Source organism: Phalangium opilio, unplaced genomic scaffold (genome assembly GCF_054372755.1).
Source record: "Phalangium opilio isolate 3A_F unplaced genomic scaffold, DU_Popi_V2 ptg000088l_1, whole genome shotgun sequence".
In the NCBI taxonomy this organism is placed as follows: Eukaryota; Metazoa; Arthropoda; class Arachnida; order Opiliones; family Phalangiidae; genus Phalangium; species Phalangium opilio.
The window spans coordinates 3,371,882-3,393,000 of NW_028324193.1; the positions used below are offsets into that span (position 1 = coordinate 3,371,882).

At 38.2% G+C, this 21,119-nt stretch overlaps 1 protein-coding gene across 1 annotated transcript; it reads right to left on the reverse strand.

Moving 5' to 3' along the window:
- Nucleotides 1-8,792: 8,792 nt before the first annotated feature.
- LOC149649101 (uncharacterized protein F54H12.2-like) lies at nt 8,793-10,130 on the reverse strand. Its single transcript, XM_089849439.1, has one exon. The coding sequence runs from the start codon at nt 10,128-10,130 to the stop codon at nt 8,793-8,795; it is 1,338 nt and encodes a 445-aa protein (XP_089705565.1).
- Nucleotides 10,131-21,119: the final 10,989 nt, after the last annotated feature.

Here is a 21,119-nt window from a genome sequence, read left to right on the forward strand (position 1 = left end):
TCGTTCTAGAAATCCATAGATGTAAAGAGATCCCATTTATCCCTCGATGTTCTACCACTTCCGCTTAATTGTGTTGTGGAAATTATCTTATTTTCTCTCACGTATTTGTCACGCAGAATTTCCACCTGGCTCTCACTTCATCAACTACAATTTATATTAAAGATAACATATCCATTAAAATTTATAAACCTTTGATTTTATAAACAATGTATTAAGCCTTGGCTTAACTTACTTGTATAGCCCATTCTTTCTGATATTCGTATCCACGCTGAATCTTTATTTCCGCTGTTTTTGTAAACCTGTAGCTTATTATTCCAAAGTTCTGGGAAACTTCTAACTTCGCTAATTAAATATTCGTCGTTAATTTGTGGTTTTTTGCTTGCCATGACACGAACGGATAAATATCCGACCAGTACCAAAGTTGTTTAGCCAATAAGAAGGCCCGTAAGTGTCACGAGTCAGGTCTTTCGTTCTCGCCCAATTACTGTTTCCCTCATATTAGTCGTCTGCTTATGTCGTATTGTCCCGCGCTTTTTGGAAAATTGGTTGAAAGGTACTGTCGTTATTGCGTGTGTGAACAGTCAATTCTTGGTCCTTTAACGTACGATATTGTAATTAATTAATAAAATGGATTCAGAAAGGGCAAAATTTGAAAAACCTTGTGATTGCGGCAAAATAATTGCCTCGAAAAATGCGTATTTTACCTATAGACGGAAATGCGAACATGTTAAAAAAGAATGTCAGCCTGGAAATTTCAAATGTAAAGAACAAGATTGTTCCTCAACTTTCAAGTATATTGCAGATTTTATCACTCACTTACAACAGAAGTGAGATGAGACTAGAAGTGAAGGGCTCTAGCATTGATAGTAAATCCTGGCACTAGTGAACAAATTTGAGGATTTTATGCCGCTTCCCACGCGCTAAAACTAGATGGAAACAAATTGGGAAAACCAAAATATTACCTCTCCGTGTCGAGAAGATTATATAAACTTCAGTATCCAATGAAAACGTCGACCTTTTTGCCCTCATGCTTTCCCGCGCTTTGCGCTTCCGCATTTCATCCTTTTACTCTCAACATTATCTTCCTCCATTTTACATAAAAAAATCAAATACTCTCAAAAAGAAGCGGCAAAAACCTGCTGGCTATTTACAACCACTTAATTTGACTTAATATCCAATTTCCAACAACAATAATATACCGGTAGTTTAATTGACAACCTACTAGCATCGAAATTCTCATTAAGAATGGCCCCCGCGGATAAAAAACTGCAATTTTCAACTAGGTGGGCGTTATCTCATTTGATTTGAAAAACATCATTTGTCTTTTTTACCAATGCCTAACCGTTTAGATTTTTTTAAAGCAATCTTAGCACTAAAAATATTTTTTGATACAAAATAAATGTTTTATATTCTTATTAAGAATAAAACAAGAGGATAAAAAAGGTCTGTCCTCTCGTAATTTTTTAAGCTTTTATCATGATTACTCTATACAACAGTAACAAGGAGTATAAACCCATTAGTGGAAGCAGTATTTATTCCCGAAACAATCTCGCTTATGTTTATCCTCTCTAGACTTTGCTAAAAACGTATTACTCCATCGTAAAATATTAATAGACAGGCAAGGATTCATACCATTAAAGAAGGAGCGCAATATTATTATTATTATTCATATACAGAGAAAAGAAATTATTATGTTTCTGAGAGGAGCTTCCCATTTTGGTTGTTGTTTTGAAAAGTATATCGAAATGCACGGGCCTTGATAGATATAGGAGGCAATGAAGGAAATATATCGCATGCACGGGCCTTGATAGATATAGGAGGCGATGATAATCTCTCTCTTTGCACGAGAGGTGTATCTTTAATATTTAAATAAATATAATTATTTTTAATTATTTTAATCTTCAATAATTAACATTAATAATAGTTAAATCGTTTAAAATAAAGTTATACCTATTATCATCTCAAACTTTGCTAATATTGACGTTTAAAGTGAAGGGTACCCCTCTTGCCCGCTTTCTTCAAATTTTGGGGTATATATACGATTCGTTTCCATTATAATAGTAAGGAAAAAGCGCAATTGCGAAAACGTTTGGTGGCGATCCCACCTTAGGGAGGCTAGACGTTTCTCGTAACCCTAGCTGATTGCCGCGTATATCCTAAAACCAAACGATGATAATGGAGTAGAAGCCAATGATACAGATTGGTGTCAATGTGGAATAGACGGAAGACCAGTGGATGGTGGTGTTAGAAGCCAGTGTAAGTGCAGACTGGTGTCAATGTGGGATTGACAAAGAACAGAAGATGGTGGTGATTGGAAGCTAGTATATACAGACTGGTGTCCAAGTCGAATGGACGAAGACCAGAACATGGTGGTGATTAGAAGCCAGTAAGAACAGACTGGTGTCCGTGTGGGATGGACAAAGACCAGAAGATGGTGGTGTGAGAACTCAAATAGAGGAGTCATTTCCGTGACTGTGAAAGCAGTTCGGAAATGGCGAACACGTTTGCTCCGATTCGCAAACTGCGAACGCGGTCACGTGGATGTAACAACGGACAGATACACAGACACAAAGACAGACACACACACAGACACGGCGTTACAGAACCTCTCCTGGACTACGTCACACGGAGAGGTAAAAAATTGGTCGAGTTCCAAAAACATTTCCTACCCCTTCCCCTCAACCTTAAGTCGCGGAACACGGACGCGGGTGCTGGAATCTAGTTCGGCCGTCTACCACCGCGAGCGTCTCACGTTTTGGAGGGGAAATTTTGAAACCGCCACCAGAGGGCCAACCGTTCGTGTGTTATCAAGAATATTCACTTTCGCCGAGTGAAGAATTTGGTTAACTCAGTACTTCTAGTCTCATTTCACTTCTGCTTACAGTCATCCCACCATTTAAAGATTTAGAATGAAACCAAAGAATTTGAGATCTATCACTACCGACGCTATATACACACGCTATACACGCTGATAAAACACGGAATTCCAAAGGTATTATCTCTACTTATTATGGGAAGGATTCTATCGTAATTGTTGTGGCGAGTCTTCCTGGCGGCATATAAATATAAATTATAATTTCATTTGCCAAATTTTTTCGGGTTAAGCGGGGCTCCCCCCCCCCCATTCGAACTCTATTCGATTGCAAATTTCAATATTCGCACACCCCTACCATAAAACCAAAGCTGTACCAAACACGGCTGGCAAAGCAAAGGCAGTGACGTTTTCGGCTATGATTTGACGCATATATTAAGGGATGACGTCACTATGGGAGGCCCTCCGATACAACGCTGTGAACTGGATCCTGATTGGCCAGAGATAACGGCCCCTTTTATTTTGAAATTGGAATGTTTGATTATATTTTTTTGCCGCCAAATATTTTTTTTTCGAAGGTATAAGTTACAATTTTATTTTTTAAGTTTTACGTAAATTTGCCAAGCCCATTTAAATTACTATCCGTATTATTTATATTTTCAGAGTTTTTGTCACTTTATCAATAAATGATTGATTTTTTATTTATGGGTGAATGATCCTGTAAAATTTGTTATTTTTTATTACAATACTTATATAACATTTAATGAACACTTTTTTTATTTCCTTTGTTTGCTTAAAACCCTCGTTTTAACCTTTAACATATTATTGCCTTTAGAAAGGTTCCTCCATTTACCACTCAGCTTCTGGTTCGACCTTTTAATTTCGAATTCATGGGCAATTTTATACCACGATCCAACACCGTATTTCTCAACACCAATAATCAAACGATTTTCTTCGTCCCCGGTCCAAGCTTTCCTGCATTGTTTAGCCTTAGGACTTCCATTATTATTTTGTAAATCTTTATTTAAGTTTTCAAGCTCGTTAATGCGTTTCCGTTCAGTATTTTCTTTATCGTCGTGATCTGGCAAAGCGACAGGTTTCACAGGACATTTTTCTTGCTGCTTCACGGGTAAACGTGTTTCGTCATCATCTTGGTCTTGATCAGGTAACGGCGTTTCGTCATCACTTTGATCCTCATTTCCTTTGAGAGCTTTACTGGCGCTAATATCTACCCCTGATGACTTGTTTCCTTTGGAAACACTGGTTACATTAAGTTCACCGACATTCATCGATCTACCATGGATTTGTGTCGTTGATAAGACCAAGTCCGTTCTTATTTCTGAGGTGATGGGTGACTCCCATAATCCCCCTGGACATAATCCCCCCAAAAATTTCCCCCCGTCTAAATGGGCATAAGACAAAATCCCCCCATTTGCAGACAAAATCCCCCCAAACTGGAGACAAAATCCCCCGCTTACGGAACGAAATCCCCACCTTGGAGACGAACCCTTCAGGGGTCATTCCTATTTTAGAGGTCGTTTTCCACAGTGGAAATTTTTTTAGTAGGATAGTAGTAAAAATAGTAGTATTCCCCCTACGAGGAAAAGCGGAACCAATGATGGAGAAAATAGTATGAATTGCCGACTAACCAAAAATTTTCGCCTTTTTCAAAATATTGCTGACTAACCATAAATTTCCGCCTTTTCCAAAATATCGCTGACTAACCATAAATTTCCGCCTTTTCCAAAATATCGCTGACTAACCATAAATTTCCGCCTTTTCCAAAATATCGCTGACTAACTGTAAATTTCCGCCTTTTCCAAAATATCGCTGACTAACCATAAATTTCCGTTTTTTCCAAAATATCGCTGACTAATTATAATTTTCCGCGTTTTCCAAAATATCGCTGACTAACCCTAAATTTCAGCCTTTTCCAAAATATCGCTGACTAACCATAAATTTCCGCCTTTTCCAAAATACTGCTGATAACCATAAATTTCCGCCTTTTCCAAAATATTGCCGACTAACCATAAATTGCCGCCTTTTCCAAAATATTTTTGACTAACCACAAATTTCCGCCTTTTCCCAAAATATCGCTGACTAACCATAAATTTCCCCCTTTTCCAAAGTATTGCTGACTAACCATAAATTTCCGCCATTTCCAGAATATCGCTGACTAACCATAAATTTCCGCCTTTTCCAAAATATCGCTGACTAACTGTAAATTTCCGCCTTTTCCAAAATATCGCTGACTAACCATAAATTTCCGTTTTTTCCAAAATATCGCTGACTAATTATAATTTTCCGCGTTTTCCAAAATATCGCTGACTAACCCTAAATTTCAGCCTTTTCCAAAATATCGCTGACTAACCATAAATTTCCGCCTTTTCCAAAATACTGCTGATAACCATAAATTTCCGCCTTTTCCAAAATATTGCCGACTAACCATAAATTGCCGCCTTTTCCAAAATATTTTTGACTAACCACAAATTTCCGCCTTTTCCCAAAATATCGCTGACTAACCATAAATTTCCCCCTTTTCCAAAGTATTGCTGACTAACCATAAATTTCCGCCATTTCCAGAATATCGCTGACTAACCATAAATTTCCGCCTTTTCCAAAATACTGCTGATAACCATAAATTTCCGCCTTTTCCAAAATATTGCCGACTAACCATAAATTGCCGCCTTTTCCAAAATATTTTTGACTAACCACAAATTTCCGCCTTTTCCAAAATATCGCTGACTAACCATAAATTTCCCCCTTTTCCAAAGTATTGCTGACTAACCATAAATTTCCGCCTTTTCCAAAATATTTTTGACTAACCATAAATTGCCGCCTTTTCCAAAATATTTTTGACTAACCACAAATTTCCGCCTTTTCCAAAATATCGCTGACTAACCATAAATTTCCCCCTTTTCCAAAGTATTGCTGACTAACCATAAATTGCCGCCTTTTCCAAAATATCGCTGACTAACCATAAATTTCCGCCTTTTCCAAAATATTGCTGACTAACCATAAAATGCCGCCTTTTCCAAAATATTGGAATTTTGGAAATAAGTTAAAACAAAATCAGTAGTTTACTTCTTTTGGTTTAGGGACATTGTTTGCAATACCTTTCACTCTTGTGAATTATACTTTTGCATTATAATTAAAGATAATCTTTGGATTTGGGCTTCCGTTTACCTTTACTTCTAAATGCCTATTAAATGGGGGATTTTCAATAAAATGATCCTTTCGGTAGGATTTTGTTGAACAGTTTTCCTTTTGGGGGATTTTGTCCTGGACGTTTTCTCTGGGGGGATTTTGTACAAACACGTCTAAAATCGGGGGGAAAAAGTCTTGGCAAATCCAAAATAGGGGAATTTGGTCCGGGGGGATTATGTCCAGGGGGATTATGTACGAGACCCGTGGTAGTACAGTATGGCGTATACCAATGCAGAATATGCAGACATGCATCTCATGTATGGACTGGCGCAGGGCAATTCAGTGGAAGCACAGCGGCGATACCAGGAACAATTTCCGCAACGACGCATACCAAATCGTCGTACGTTCGAGGCTGTTGACAGGCGCTTGAGGGACATCGGACAAGTACAACCCAACAACGTTCGAGAGCGAGACATTCCAGAAGACATGGAGGAAATCGAGGAAGACGTCCTTGCCATGTTCGATGAGGACCCCTCGACAAGTACCAGACAAGTTGGACGACAATTACTTGTTAATCACATTTTGGTCTGGCGAATTCTCCGCGGACATCAGTTTCACCCGTATCATATTCAAAAGGTCCAAGCTCTTAACCCGGCAGATTATCCAAGACGCATCGACTTTTGCGAGTGGTTTTTGGCCAGAGTAGAGGACAATCAATTTCCACGGGTCCTTTTAGTAACCGACGAGGCACATTTTTCCCGGGATGGAATTCTGAACTATCACAACCACCACGAATGGCGCCAATTAAACCCACACGCAACTAGTGTTAGAAGTCACCAACAGCAATTTTCTTTAAACGTATGGTGCGGCATTGTCGGTAATCATTTACTAGGTCCGCATTTTCTTCCACCCAGACTAAATGGTGAAGCATATCTCACGTTCTTAAGAGACACTTTACCTGAACTACTCGAGGACATACCGTTAGCATTACTTCGTGACATGTGGTTTATGCACGACGGGGCACCCCCACATTTCAGCCGTGCAGTTAGAGAACATCTTAATGCTACGTTTAATTTGAGGTGGATTGGGCGTGGAGGACCAGTTGCGTGGCCAGCCAGATCTCCGGATTTAAATCCGTGCGATTTCTATCTTTGGGGTCATCTCAAAGACATCGTGTACAAGAATGAAGTCAGTGATGAGGAAGACTTGCGAAGACGAATTATTGAAGGTTGTCAAACAATCAGGAACATGCCAGGAATCTTCCAACATGTCCAATAATCTTTCGAAAGACGGGTTCATGTTTGTCTTAACGCCGTTGGTGGACATTTTGAACAATACCTGTAACGTCCATGTTAACTTGTTAAGAATAAAAGTAATACCAACAGAAAGGTACCATGATACTTTGAATTTACTTTACTAGAGTAGGCATACTTCTACTCATTTAATACACTTCTGCCAGGTGAAAGTTCAATAACGATATTAGAGGGAAACTATTGAAATTGTCTCATATTTCTAAACAAGTTGATAAGGCTGAATTTGTTTTAGTCTACATTTTCGAATATTTTCTTGTTTTAGGGGCCAATGTTTGGGGGGCCATATCTTCGTTGCAAATTCTTGTACACCCCATGTTCTTTGACACTTTCCACTCAGTTTGACCCAAAGAACACGCCCCTTGATTTATGGCAGACTTATCAGAAACACCCTGTATACAGGGTTCGTCATCTTGGACTTGTCAAAGTTATTGATGTACCGATTTCATTACGATGAAATTTGGGCACAATACGGGGATAGAGCGAAACTCCTTTTCACCGATACTGGTATGTTTTACATATGTTATTTGTGTCCGATGTTTTATATGTTATTTGTTTCCATTCTAACAAACCGTTTATTTACAGACAGTCTCACCTATCACATCGAGACTAAAGATCTGTACGCGGACTTCGCCACTCGGGCTGAACTGTATGACTTCTCGGGGTACCCACGTGACCATCCACTTCACAGCGATGCTAACAAGAAAAAACTGGGTAAATTCAAAGATGAATTGGACGGTACTCCGATCATGGAGTTTTGTGGGCTTAGACCCAAAATGTATAGTATCCTGTCGGCCAAGGGAGAGAAGAAGACGTGTAAGGGAGTCTGCAAGCGCGTCGTGCGGAAACGCGTCCGGCACGCGCATTATCGCGAATGCTTACTGAACCGCGAGCTGACCACCTCGGAGATGGTTAGAATTGTTAATGAGAAGCACATTGTTAAAACTTTAAGACAAACAAAACTCTGTTTAAACCCATGTGACGATGAAAGACATATTTTAAATGACGGTATTTCCACTCTAGCCCACGGGCATATAATTACAAAATAAAGAGAAAAAATTATGACAAATTCATTGAGTAATTCTTATACATATATTCAGAAATCATACGATCATTAACATTTTTATTTTTAGAAAATCGTTTTATTATATCAAACATTTTAACTCCCCTACATCTATACAACGAGAAATAGACACAATAGCCACCACAAGTTTGACTTAATTCCCCCTGTAGTTGGCGTGAATTAAACGTAACAGTTAGGCTGTTTCGCTCTACAAAATCATTAAATTTAAATAAATCCGGAGGATTTCCATAGCTTTCAAAGAATTCAGTATTCTTTTTCCTCGAAATGTATATAACCGTCCAATGTTCGCCTGTCCCTTTAGACGTATCAGTGTTCACAATATATAGAGATGGAAATGTTTTAACAGTTAGTGGTAGTTTATCCGCCGGAAATATTCCCCGGAACAAATTCCTAGTGTATGGATCGCGCCTTAATATTTTCTCAAGTTGTCGAGAGTCCATTATGAGCTTTGATCGAATAAAACGGCTCGGTTTTTGTCAATTTCAATCAAAGATTGGAATTCGGAATAGTAAACGACGGCAATTGTAGCCGGTAGCGCTTCGGCAAATATTAACTCCAATCGAACACTACCGTTCTTTATAAAGTTGAAACTTTCAGTCGAACTACCATTCAGGTCGGGGGTCAAGTCGAATACGAAAAGAGCATTACCATTGGCGAACTCGTCACGGTCAATGAAATTACCCTCGTCGATATTCAATTGTCCGGTTTGAAGAAAGAGATTGGCGTACGATCTCATACATAGGTTATCCCTAAAGTTGGGGTTTAAGGGTTTATGGGGTATGCTAACCCCATCAACGGATAAGGTGATTTGAGTCACCGCTTCATTTTTAAAATTAAAAGGCGACTTTTTATAATCACCCAAAAACGCGTTCTGGTCTACAAATCCAATTACAACTTTATTCGGTTGTTGACCGCTAAATAAATTGTCTTTGACTGCTATCTTACTTCCTTGAGATATGGAAAACGTATTACATTCCGTACGTGTTATGGGGTATTTCATCGTGGCCAATTCCAGGGTTTTAGCGTGTGATATCATAATCTCGGGGGTTAGTTTAACTCTTCTTATGAATAACGAAGCGTGGGTAAATATAACTTTCGCTTTAATTCCATCCGCATGTAAGCAGAATTCGTTGGGACTTTTGATAAATTTAAAATTCACATCGACAAGATTGGGGATAAAGCGATTTTGCTGACATATATCGGCGTGTACGACACCAATCAAGTCTATAACTCGATTTTGGGCAAATTTACTCCGTTTCAAAAACCCTTCATTTTCGAAAAAGTCGTCAAAATGTCCCGCCGTATCTTTGTAGAATAGTGCCCCGGTCAAAAAACTCTTTTTCGCTGGACCACCAAATGTCAATAGCGTTTGAATCATGCTCTTGAATGCGTATTGTTGAGGACATGATGTGACTGATGTATCATTCAATAATACGTGTAGTTCACTAAAAAGACTGGAGTGTAATAGGTTTTCGGGTCCAACTTTATCCGCCTGAGTTGTCAAAGTACCATTCGCATCGTACACAGCGGCCTTCGGTAGAGACCCATCCGCTTTAACCACTTTTACTTGTAAATGCAGGAGCGTGTTTTTCAAGTCCATGTATGACTCGGAGTTCCCGGTGACGGGAAATATAATAGCCTGATTTTCATCTACGTTGGAGGTAGAGTTATACTCCACCCATTGACTTCCTATTATCCCAGTTTGGGTATAGGGTACGTGAAAAACATTTAGTTCCGAGCTGACGCTGTTCATAGAGTTTGGGTGTGCGAGCGACATTATGAAAATATATCCGGGTGTAAAGATGTCGACCTTCTCTTCATCTTAGTTCGAACAGAACTGATGATGGGTGACACTTTGCGTTTCCTTTTACGTCCGTTTCCAGTTCGCTTGGTCACTTCTTCGGCCGCCCTTCTCAATGTTTCCTTACCCGCTTCTTTACCCCTAGTTCTCAATGCTTGTTTAATGGGTACACCGCTTGAATAATCCGTCGCAATTTTCGCGCCAGTGTTTAAAAACTTTCGACCTAGGAACGTGGCACCCCTTTTATTAAGTAATGGCATGGCTGATCTGAACGCCGAGGAGATAATTGACCCCAGACCATAACCACGTTGCACGGCCAAACCTCTATATACTGGGATGGATCCATGTCCAATTTGATTTCGATAATAATCCTCATAATCCTTAACAGAAACGTGACCCGTATTATATGGAGACATCCTTACACTTTGACAATCACGTCATAAATGGGGCGGGGATTGAATTCAACGTAGTTCCTATAACAAGTGCCAAGTTCTTCTGGGTCTGAAATGTAGAGTGACGTGAACCTTCCCACGTTCGAACTTAACCGGTTCACCCATTTCACTCATAATGTTAATTTCAATTGTCTGGAACTTGTTTTTCGCTATGGGCATATAATGAGGTTTAGCAAACTCTTTTTCCACCGTGTCTCCATCCTTCCCGTTGATTCTTATAATTCTTAAGAGAGGGACGTCAGAGTCTCCTACTGATCGAGACTGAATTATATCAGAGTATACGAATAAGGAGTGCATTCCAGCATCCATATCGCAACTGAATGGGGCCGTCATGGAAGTGACCACGGTAACGTCTTTCTTTGGTTTCCTAGTGAACCCCAATATAACGGCAACTTCGCTTGGGATATAAAGTTGGTTCGTCCCTTTTAACTCAACCATCACCCGTCGATTTGGTTTGTTGTATGAGAACTCAACCCTAGATTTTATTTTTTCAGTAGCACCAGCATCGTCGATTGACAATATTTCGAGTAATTCCTCTACAGAACCGTAATATCCGGGAGGTATAACTATGGCTATATCCCGGTTTTCATTCACTCCGTTAATTATCTCTTCAGATTCACCTAAACCGGAACCTTCCTCTGGGAATTCATCCGAAACAACACCTTCGAACGATTTATCCCAAATGCGAACTATGCACTCCCTTTTTACATTATTCCATATTCTGGGATAGCTTATTTCAGCCAGAGCAACCTCGTGAGATCCCTCTAGTGTTATAGACTCCGGTAGATATGTTCTGAACTTGCTTATAGTATTTCCTTTGAAATATTGCGTTGACGAGTCAGAGGGTAGTGTGATGTAGAAACTCATTTTACGTCGATTTCTTGCACCCAGGAATCAAATTCGGAACTATACCCTCTCCACCGTACGAGGAGTTCTTTAGTACCGTCAGGTTTTTTACGTTTTCGTAATAGTTTTTCAATTTTAAATTTACAGTTTTCTAGGTCCTTGCCAACTTTCTGTATTTCCTCTTTGTAGAACACACCGGAAATGAGCTCGGAGTTCAAATCCTTCAGTTTATATGCGGGTGGATCTCTCGGGATTTATTCTGTTACTTTGAATAGTTCTTCGGTATTATTGGCCAAATACCCTTTTTCAAACGTTCTTTTATTTTTGCTTATTCTAACTAAATCATCAATTTCAAAGGGGTATGAAACTGGCGGCGAAAAGTTTACTTTTCCGTACAAATTTAACCAGATTTCTTTCGAATTTTCCTCTGTCACTTCAGTGGGTTTGCATTTAATTGATTTGTGGTAGTTGTTATTATACGATTCCAATAAGTCGGGTAATACGTCAAATGTATTTGTAGGTGTCGTTTTGCGTAAAATAGCGGTACATTCGCTCCTTCAAGGTTCGATTAAATCGTTCAACGATACTACATTTCACTTCCGAGTGTGTGGCGAAAAACTTGATGTCCAAACGTTTCAATTCACTTTGCAGTTCTTTATTTAGAAATTCATTCCCATGATCCGACTGAACAATCTTGGGTTTTCTACCAGACTCTAAAACGGATCTAAACGCCGCAACCATCGTAGGCCCTTTCTTGTCTTTAATAGCGACGGCGAAAGCAAATTTACTGAATACGTCAATACAGCACAGTAGAAATCTATATCCGTCATTACGACGCTTAATGTTTTGCATGTCCGCCAGATCAAGTTGCCATTGTTCATCTATACCGTACACAATAGTCTTGTTCCTTCTGAAGTTGTGCCTCGCGGGTTTGTGCAGTGTATACGTATCTTGACGTTGTAGGAACTCAATAACATCATTTAAGGAAACGTTAATCCCCTTTTCCCTCGCAGCCCTATATAGTCCTTGTACACCTCCGAAGCTCCCCGGATCTTTTTCATTGAAGTATATTTCTTCTAGTTTATCCATTAGTCGTGCAGATTAAGGTTTTTTGAGTATACCAATAAGCGAAATCAGATAACTCGATAATTATAATAAGAAATAATATCAAAAGCGCCGTAATAACTTTGGGATTATTTAAAAATGAAACGGACAGGGAGGCTAGAAGCCCTGTGGGAGAAGGGTCGTTACATCCTTCCATGATAACGTGTAAGTAATTTGTGAAAGAAATGAAACGTGGTATTGATATATATTCTTTATTTCAAGTTTATCCAGGTGTGGAGACCATTACCATAGTGGGAATCCGGGGTTGGGGGATAACAATCAATTTTCGGTAATTCGCTTTTAGATACATCGAGATAGGTATTTGGTACAACACTCGTAGAGTTTCCAAAGGGGAATTTGTTTCTCACGATGGTTTTTGGTACATTTTCTTTTATTAACATTTCGTAAAACTGATTTATTCCAACGACAGTATGTTTCGGTTTACTTTTATAACCTTTAACAGATTCGTGTAAAATATCCATAATATTCGACCCGACGATTGGTTGTCCCCTGTATATAAGTTCCCCGTTAGGAGACCAATTAATCTTGGAGTTGATATCAATCCACTTGTATAAGGCAATGGCTGGTTTGAGGTGTGAATCTGGTATTGTCATGGCTATTTCAGAATACCAATCTTTCTTTTTCAGTTGTTTAACAGGTTTCTTCTTTTTTCTTTTGTTAATAGCACTCGTTAGTAAATTACTGTACATGTTAACTTTTTGCGTCTGGTTCAATTTGTTGTCTACCAAAACAGTCTTCGTATCCAAATTTTCACTATGTTCAACTTTTGGTTGCGAGTTTAATCGGCGGTAAACCTCTTCAGGTACCAAAATCATCTTTCTAGCCATTTTTAATTGCTCTGCTTATAGCTGCACCGGCAGCACTGCTAACAAGTGATAAGAGGGGTGCTAACAAAAGAGGTAAAAAGCCACCTTTTTGAATAAGGATCTTTTTTCGTTTTGCTACAGTGCTTTGTTTAGATAACTTCCGTAACATTAGACAGTGCTTCTTCAATCGTTTCCTCTGGTCATCTGATAACTTCACGTTACCGCGTAGGACATTTATACAACATTCCACTATAGCCTTGATAGAGTCATTACTAGCGTGTTTGATAGCGTATTTTCTCTGACACGCATTACAAGTAGTCAGATACTTTAAGAAATGTTGATGCGTATGCACTCTTTTCATTTTGGAATATAGACTGCGGCTTCTTCGCCCGGTATGAGTCCCGTCCGTAGTCTATGATCATCTGACGTCGTTGACTTTAAATCAACCCATAAATACCCAAAAACTCTAGCAATTGCCTGATGGAACGCGTCGATAACGTATTTACTATTGGTGGGATAAATCTGTTTGCCTAAATGAAATATAGCCGATTTATCTCGAGGAGATTTGAATATTATCAAGTAGTGGGCGTTTAAATTTAATGTTCTAATTTCCTTCCCGGGGTAATATAAATTTTGCATCAAAATAAAAACAGAGGTGTTTTTATGGCGCGATCCCCGTATGAACAAATTAATTACATCCTTGTTATTAGATATTTCACAAAGTAAATCATCAAGTATAACAAAATTCTTGATATTGGGGTCTAGTATATTCACATTTAATATACCTTCGTGAAATTCCACGGTAGGCGTGTGATCTAATACCGAATTAAATAATTTCGGTTGATATTCAGTGTAACACCATATTATCCTATCTGGGGAGGGTGATATACATATATCTTTATACTTTATAAGGTAAGCTACAAAGTATGATTTTCCCGACTGTGTCGCCCCGGCTATGAGACCATTAAATGGGTGTTGTAAGCTGAAGTCCATTTTAAGGAATGAATCACTTTTAAGGATCAAGTTGTTTTTATTTACAAATATTCTTTGGCATTACATACGATTTGACCAATCATAGACTTACAAAATTCGTCACTTAAAAAAGTGCTTAGGGTAAATATCTTATAAATTTCAACATAATCAAGATTACTTATCGCGGTGTCAAAGTTCATTGAAACACGCATTTCCCATCCATTTAAACAATCGTGTTGGGTTTTGGAGGGGTGGTCAATACTACATCCGTAACAGCATTTACGGATGCCCGTTTTCAATTGTTCTACAATACATTTTCTTAATAATGTGCGCACCCGATTCGCCTCGTTAAGAAATGTGACTACGTCTTTATACGTATCCATTAACGTCTTGGCAAGGTAGTGTCCAACAGCGAATCCCTTCTTTGTTGGGAAGAACTTGCCGTACATAGCACCTGTTCCAGGGTATAGTTCCCTGATGTCTATAATCTTACGGTCTCGATATGTTCACAACTCCACACGCTTCGTTTCAGAACCGCGGTAAAGAACCATGATGTCTCCGGGGCGTCGTCGGTTTCGAAGAACTTGAATATTTCATCCTTCCTGTTGTATAGTTCATGGAATTCAGACTCTTGTAAAATTAGTCCCGTTGAACTTTCTTTGAACCCTAGTCGTACGTCTAACTTCGGGGTAACCTCAATTACTTTCTCATCTGATAGGGGGAATAGCACTACAGCAGACATTCTGTGAAATGGAAAAAAACTAAGTTTTACATCCAATCTTTAACTTTAAAAAACACCAAGTCCACAAAAATTATACTTACATTGTACTTGGTGGCTGTTCCTTCCTTCCTCGTCGTACTTTAGAGAGATTGTGATGGTGGTTTAACTCAGGGTCCTGGCTATTTATACTATTTAATAAGATCATCATCCTAGCTTTGACTGTACATTAATGGTGGGTTTTTTCGGGGGGATTATTCTCGAACAATCTACAACTTTGACTGTACATTTTACGTCATGGCCTTAAACAACGTTAACCTGGGTTTTACGGGGCGCATTTTAATTTTTCTAGAATGATCTAGAATAATCGGTAGAGCTGGGTTTTTACGGGGATTCTTTATTTTCCCCCAACGTCATCTGGAGTTTCATACCCCCTTAACCATTTGATTAATAGCGGGGAAATTAATGGTTCAAATTTTAATCTAATTAACATATTAAAATACTGTTTATTTCTTAAATCATAATTCACCCTATCTTCATACTCCAATGTATGTACTTCTACATCCGAGAATCGAACACGCTACATTGACCTGTCAATCAAAAACACCCCTTGCAGGTGCGGTGATGAGAGGGGTGAGTCAATCAAAAAACGCCCTCTTGCCGGTCTGAGAGAGGGGTGAGTCAATCAAAGGGCTTACGTACAAAGTCTCCCCCCACCATCTTGTTTTCTCACCCGCCATCTTGCAATCCTCAATCCTCAATCCTTATATCCTCAATCCTCAATCCTCCCTGCCTTCCACTGTATGTTCCGGGACCGGCACTTTCCCCTACTCGCCATCTAGTTTTAAAATAAAGAGCTAAAGAACAATTTTATAAAAATTTCGTGATGTATTAATTTTTCTGTGCTTTATAAAATAAATGAAACTAAATCCTGAATTTTAAATTTTTATCTACCCTAGAAGTACCTTAGAATTTTGATGATCGGTGAGTGAGTGAGTGAGTGACAAAATAAGGTAAATTTCACCTGTGATATTTCGAAAAGTATATAGGGTAGGAACTTGAAATTTGGAAACTATAGCTAGGATTGACAGTCCTCGCGGCAAGCAAAATTTCAGACTTTTACCTGTACCCATCACGAAGTTACAGTGGGCTTAAAAGTGCCACGAGTTGCTTCGAGAAAAGGATGTCAGTGCTCGACTTGGCTGGTCCCAGATTATCAAACGTCTTTAGAAAAAAGATGTAAAAACACCAAACTCTATTTTACCCCGACGGGTCTAATGGTAAGCTGATAACAATAGCATAAAGCCGCGTTTACACTAGACACTTTCAAAGGATTTCCAACCTCAGCATTATGCTGTTAAGCTCAGATATCTTTTATGATAACATGCAATTATTTCATGTAAATGGGTTACGCCTTTCCAAGTTGTTCAAAACGGTATATCTGTTATTTATTTCCAGATAGAGCTTTTTTGAAAGATCCAAGATAGATATTCCTTGTGCTTTAGGCATTAGCCCAACAAATACACGATGACTTATATCAATCGCCTTTTTATAATTCATGGTTTAGTAATTGTTAATGAATGCCTGTATTATAGCAATAGGTTGATTTGTCTCACGAATGACGCCAAAAGTACAAATAGAAATAAGGATCTTTGTGCAGTTGACAAGGACATCCGTTTCTACTTTCCGGCGAATAGGCAACAACTTTGTAAGCCGAAAATATCAATGTTTATAAGATCTTTTTTTAATTCCCGCCGTAGAAGCTTTCTGAACCAAGAAGTCAACGGTTTCAACAGGAAGTTCTCAAAGTATTTCATGGTTGAAGCCCTGAATCGCACGAAACATCTATCCAAGAGCTCTAAGCATTGCATATTGGTAAGTATAGTAAACAAACTATCAACAATTTCTAGACATTGTTCGGTAGCTACTTTTAATGGGGTTAATGTAAACTGGGCTTTCTCTAAAGACGAACGTCTCGTGGCAGTCTATAACATAGATAATCCTATAATCTCTTCCGGTTCTCATTTGCAAGGGAATACGGGAAATAACATTTGGTTGGCTCTAGTAATTATAAACGTATACTTAGCTTTAGACTTTCTCGTTGTCCGGTAGATTTAGACTTTAGGAAACAATACACATGTCTTGTCAAAAGTAAATCAAGAAGGAAAGCAAAACTCCTTCAAAACCGCCAAAAACCCCGCAGTGTCAATGGGAATCAAAATTATTTGTATGACAACAGCGCAAAGTTTGTCTGTAAATGTTAATTACTCCAGTTAAAGGAAGAATAAAACGGCCAGCCAATAATTTTCTAATCGATTTAAATTGGTAAAATAATATCAAAATCATTAAAAATGTCTTCTGTTGATTTCATCTAGTTTTTGTTGTATCGAAAGCTGAAGTACTAAGCCTAACTTTCACATTTAATGGACGAAACGACCAAATAGCGACAACGATAGTTAAAGCACCACGTGTCATTGGGGTCCATAATTAGTTGGTTTGTAAATCAAATATGGGAGTTTATTTTAAGAATTCAAATTTAAAACCACCTTGGACTTTCATTTAGTCAAATTAGAATGAAAATTCAAAGAAATTTCTCACATTCCCTTGAAAATAGTGTAACACAGTTCCTCTAAAATACCATTGAAAACAATAACATAAAATGAATATTTTTCTACTAAACAACAATAAACACACACGTCAATTTGATAAAGCATATTCTACAACTTTTGTTGCAAAATCGAAATGGTATAATGAGGACAAAGGCAGATATCTCGATTTCCAGTGATTAACAATTTTACTGGGAAATTATTTATTTATTAGTATCTTTGAAAAAAGCCACACACGTCGTTCGTTTCCTCCTTGGTCTATGATAGAAATGCTTTATATTCTGAAATCGAATTGTCATGATTCGTCGTAATTGTATTTTCACGTCATGATGGCATTTCGGACTCGGAGCTTTCTCGCTCCGTCATGCTTCGCTGTCACTAAGAGGTTACGTCGTAGTCTTAAGTTCATATTCCGACGATTCCATTTCATAGATATATGAAATAAATTTATTCATGGATTTTCTGGAAAGTGTTAGAACGCATTTATGTTAAAATACCAGTTTTAACTGGATGCAATTTGTAGGGGTTTACGAAAAAAACTTAAGAGTGTAGAGTCTTTATAGAACGATTAGAGTCAATCGGTAAAAAATTACGTGAGAATGCATCATGTTTCAACTATAGCGAAACCATAATTCGAGAATTGACTAAAAGCGGTTTAGAAGTCCATATTCCAATTTTGTCTGAACTAAATCTATGACAGTGCCCCACCAGGCGTTGCTTTACAAGAATCTATGACGTTTCATCTACGTCACTTTATTACAAGCTCTCAGCAACCAGTGACAAACTTAAGAAACATAACTTATGAACTTATGGCGAAACCCGATGGTGGCGCTATTTAAACCGTCGATTAATGTTCGAGTGGTTCATTATTTTCATAGAACAAGGTTCGGAACTGAGTTGGAGACATTTATAGTGCAACCTATAGCCAGTAAGCGGAAACATGATGCGTTCCACATTTTCTTTCCAAAAAAAAATTAGTTTGACGTTTTTTTGGCCTATTGATGGCTGACGCTATTCGGTCTGTAGTTATTGTATGAAATAAGCCATTTGAAGAATGTGCCAACTAAGTAATTAGAAACTTATAATAATAATAATTTATTTGCCAGTGTGGGGTAGTTACAATTCAATGGTCAAGGCAATTTAGGCAAAGTCGAAAACGACTTGTTTACTCATGTAGTTAATTATTATTAAATTTATAAAATAGATAATTCAATAAGTAACATAAATATCAGATGTACTCGAAGTTTTGGGTCTAAAACTCTTCACCAAAACGTTAGTGACGTTTTTATCAAAAAGGCCTTTTCAACATTAGTAATAGTTGATATTCGGAAAAAAACTGTTTACTCACGCAAAATTTAGTTTAGACCTTTAATATGCTTCGAGCATTTTGATACTAGAAGCAATTTGTTAAGAAATATCGATTATAGAAGCTTCAAAAACAAGGAAAACAAATAACAAAGTTGAGTGAAGAAACATTGGCTTCTTGAGAAGACGTACTTGATCAACACTGCGGGAAATACCTGAAACTTTTCTAAGCCTTAGTCACCGTCCTGTTTCAGATTGTCCAGTAGCTCCACCCGCAGAAACCAGATTTTTTCCTTGCCAAAGTCTCAAGGTTTTCGTTTTAGTGTTTAAACGCTGCGCGACCTCTTTCTTGACTTGCTTTATAACAGCGTTTTTATAAGAGAGTTGGGGAATTTAGTCGTAAAAGTTTTTTTTTTCATGTTTATAGTTGTTAGAGTATTTTCTAGGGTTTTATTTTCAAAATAGATTTATCCAAAACACTCGAGGTACATCAATGTAATACGCGTACTAATTTAACAATGTTTAAAAATAGTATCGGTTTATTTGGCGATGTTTTGCAATTGTTAACTCAGGGTATTAACTCTGCGTAAAACGAGAGTTCCACGATTTAATTCTCCGGAATAGGCGCGAATCGAAGATAAACAACGAACCACTTTTAAACCGTGATGGATTCAGTCTTCTCGCTAATTAAGTATAATAGAAATCCAAGTACCACTTAATCTAGCAATGATCGAACTTTTTTAATTAAAGAATTACCGGTGATTCGCGATGGAAACGCGCTGCAAATTCACGGTGACTCGGCCGTGTCTACCACGAAGTCAAATATATTGTTTTATACTAAGAACGAAAACAGAAGAAGGGATGCAAATAAGCATGAATTTAAATGCCAATCATTGACGTCACGGTTATTAATCGGCTGTGTTGCGTTCAGACGGGATGATTTCATGTACGTTTTAACAGAAGGTGATACTAGAAGAAGGGTGTTACTCTTTAACGGACAATTAGTATTCCGTGAACTGAGTAATTTGTAAGCAACGGCTAGTTAAGTGTTTCAATGTTGCGGCACATTTTTGTTTGATAAACTATGACACAGTATTCAAATCTGATAACACATTAATTTGTAGCAACACAGCGTTTGAGAAACACTGGGTAAGTCACGTTATTGTCTATTAGATACATAGAGGGTGTACAGTAAAGGAGTTGACACTTTAGCCTTTACCAATTCATAGGGGAATATCTCGCCAAATTTTAACTATTCATTTCCGGTTTTTTCCCCATTGGCTGATTGCCTTCTGTACTACAAGACATTTCATTATTGGTTGAAAAATATCGTCTGCCTTACTGTATCTCCTCGATAGAATCAGGGAGTGATATTTAGACAACCTGGAAACCCAGTGGCAAAACGAAAACTGAATACCAGAAATTTCTACTCCTCTATTGTATATCCTCTTTGATAGAATGGACAAAGATTTTGAGTATTACAGTGCTATACTTGAGTTAAAAATTCCCTTGAAAAAATAACGTATGTGAGTTGGTTAAGAAATATCTGGGCCCGTATTTTGTTGAACCATAAATAGAGTTGGGTTAGCGGTAGATAACGTATACTAATTTCTCTACGAGTTTTGTAGAAGTTAATACTGTGCACGCCTGTTCACCAAGGAAAGAGATGTAAAGTTTTGTCGTTCGACTCAAATTGCACCATTAACTTTGCTGAATTGTTACAATTTTACTATCTCCATTAGTTTGACACTTCTCTCGAGAAGTATTATACACTTCTTACTTTTGTTCGTGTCATCTAAATATCTGGAGCAAAATCGGCTTAATGATGTCGCGATTATAAACGACGTAAATTCTCACGAGGTAGAAATCAAAGTCAGTCGAAGCATTCTTGCGACAATATCAAAATGATGGAGTTGAACCACACGGGTAGAGGAGACCGGTTTGAGGTCACCAAAATGCCGAGAACTTTCGAAAATCCCATGCTTTCTGGAAGGACCGCGGATGAAATTGATGATTTGTCCAGAACCGCGACGGTCCCCGCGTCCAGTCGTAGGGTCAGTTTGGCTCAATTAACGACGACTTCTATTATTCCCGATTTTTTCTTCGACTTGGACGATGGTCAAAATCAAGCGACC

What these genes read in the sequence shown, in the direction of transcription:
- LOC149649101 (XM_089849439.1), bottom strand. Translation starts at nt 10,130, where the DNA reads ATGTCGCTCGCACACCCAAACTCTATGAACAGCGTCAGCTCGGAACTA.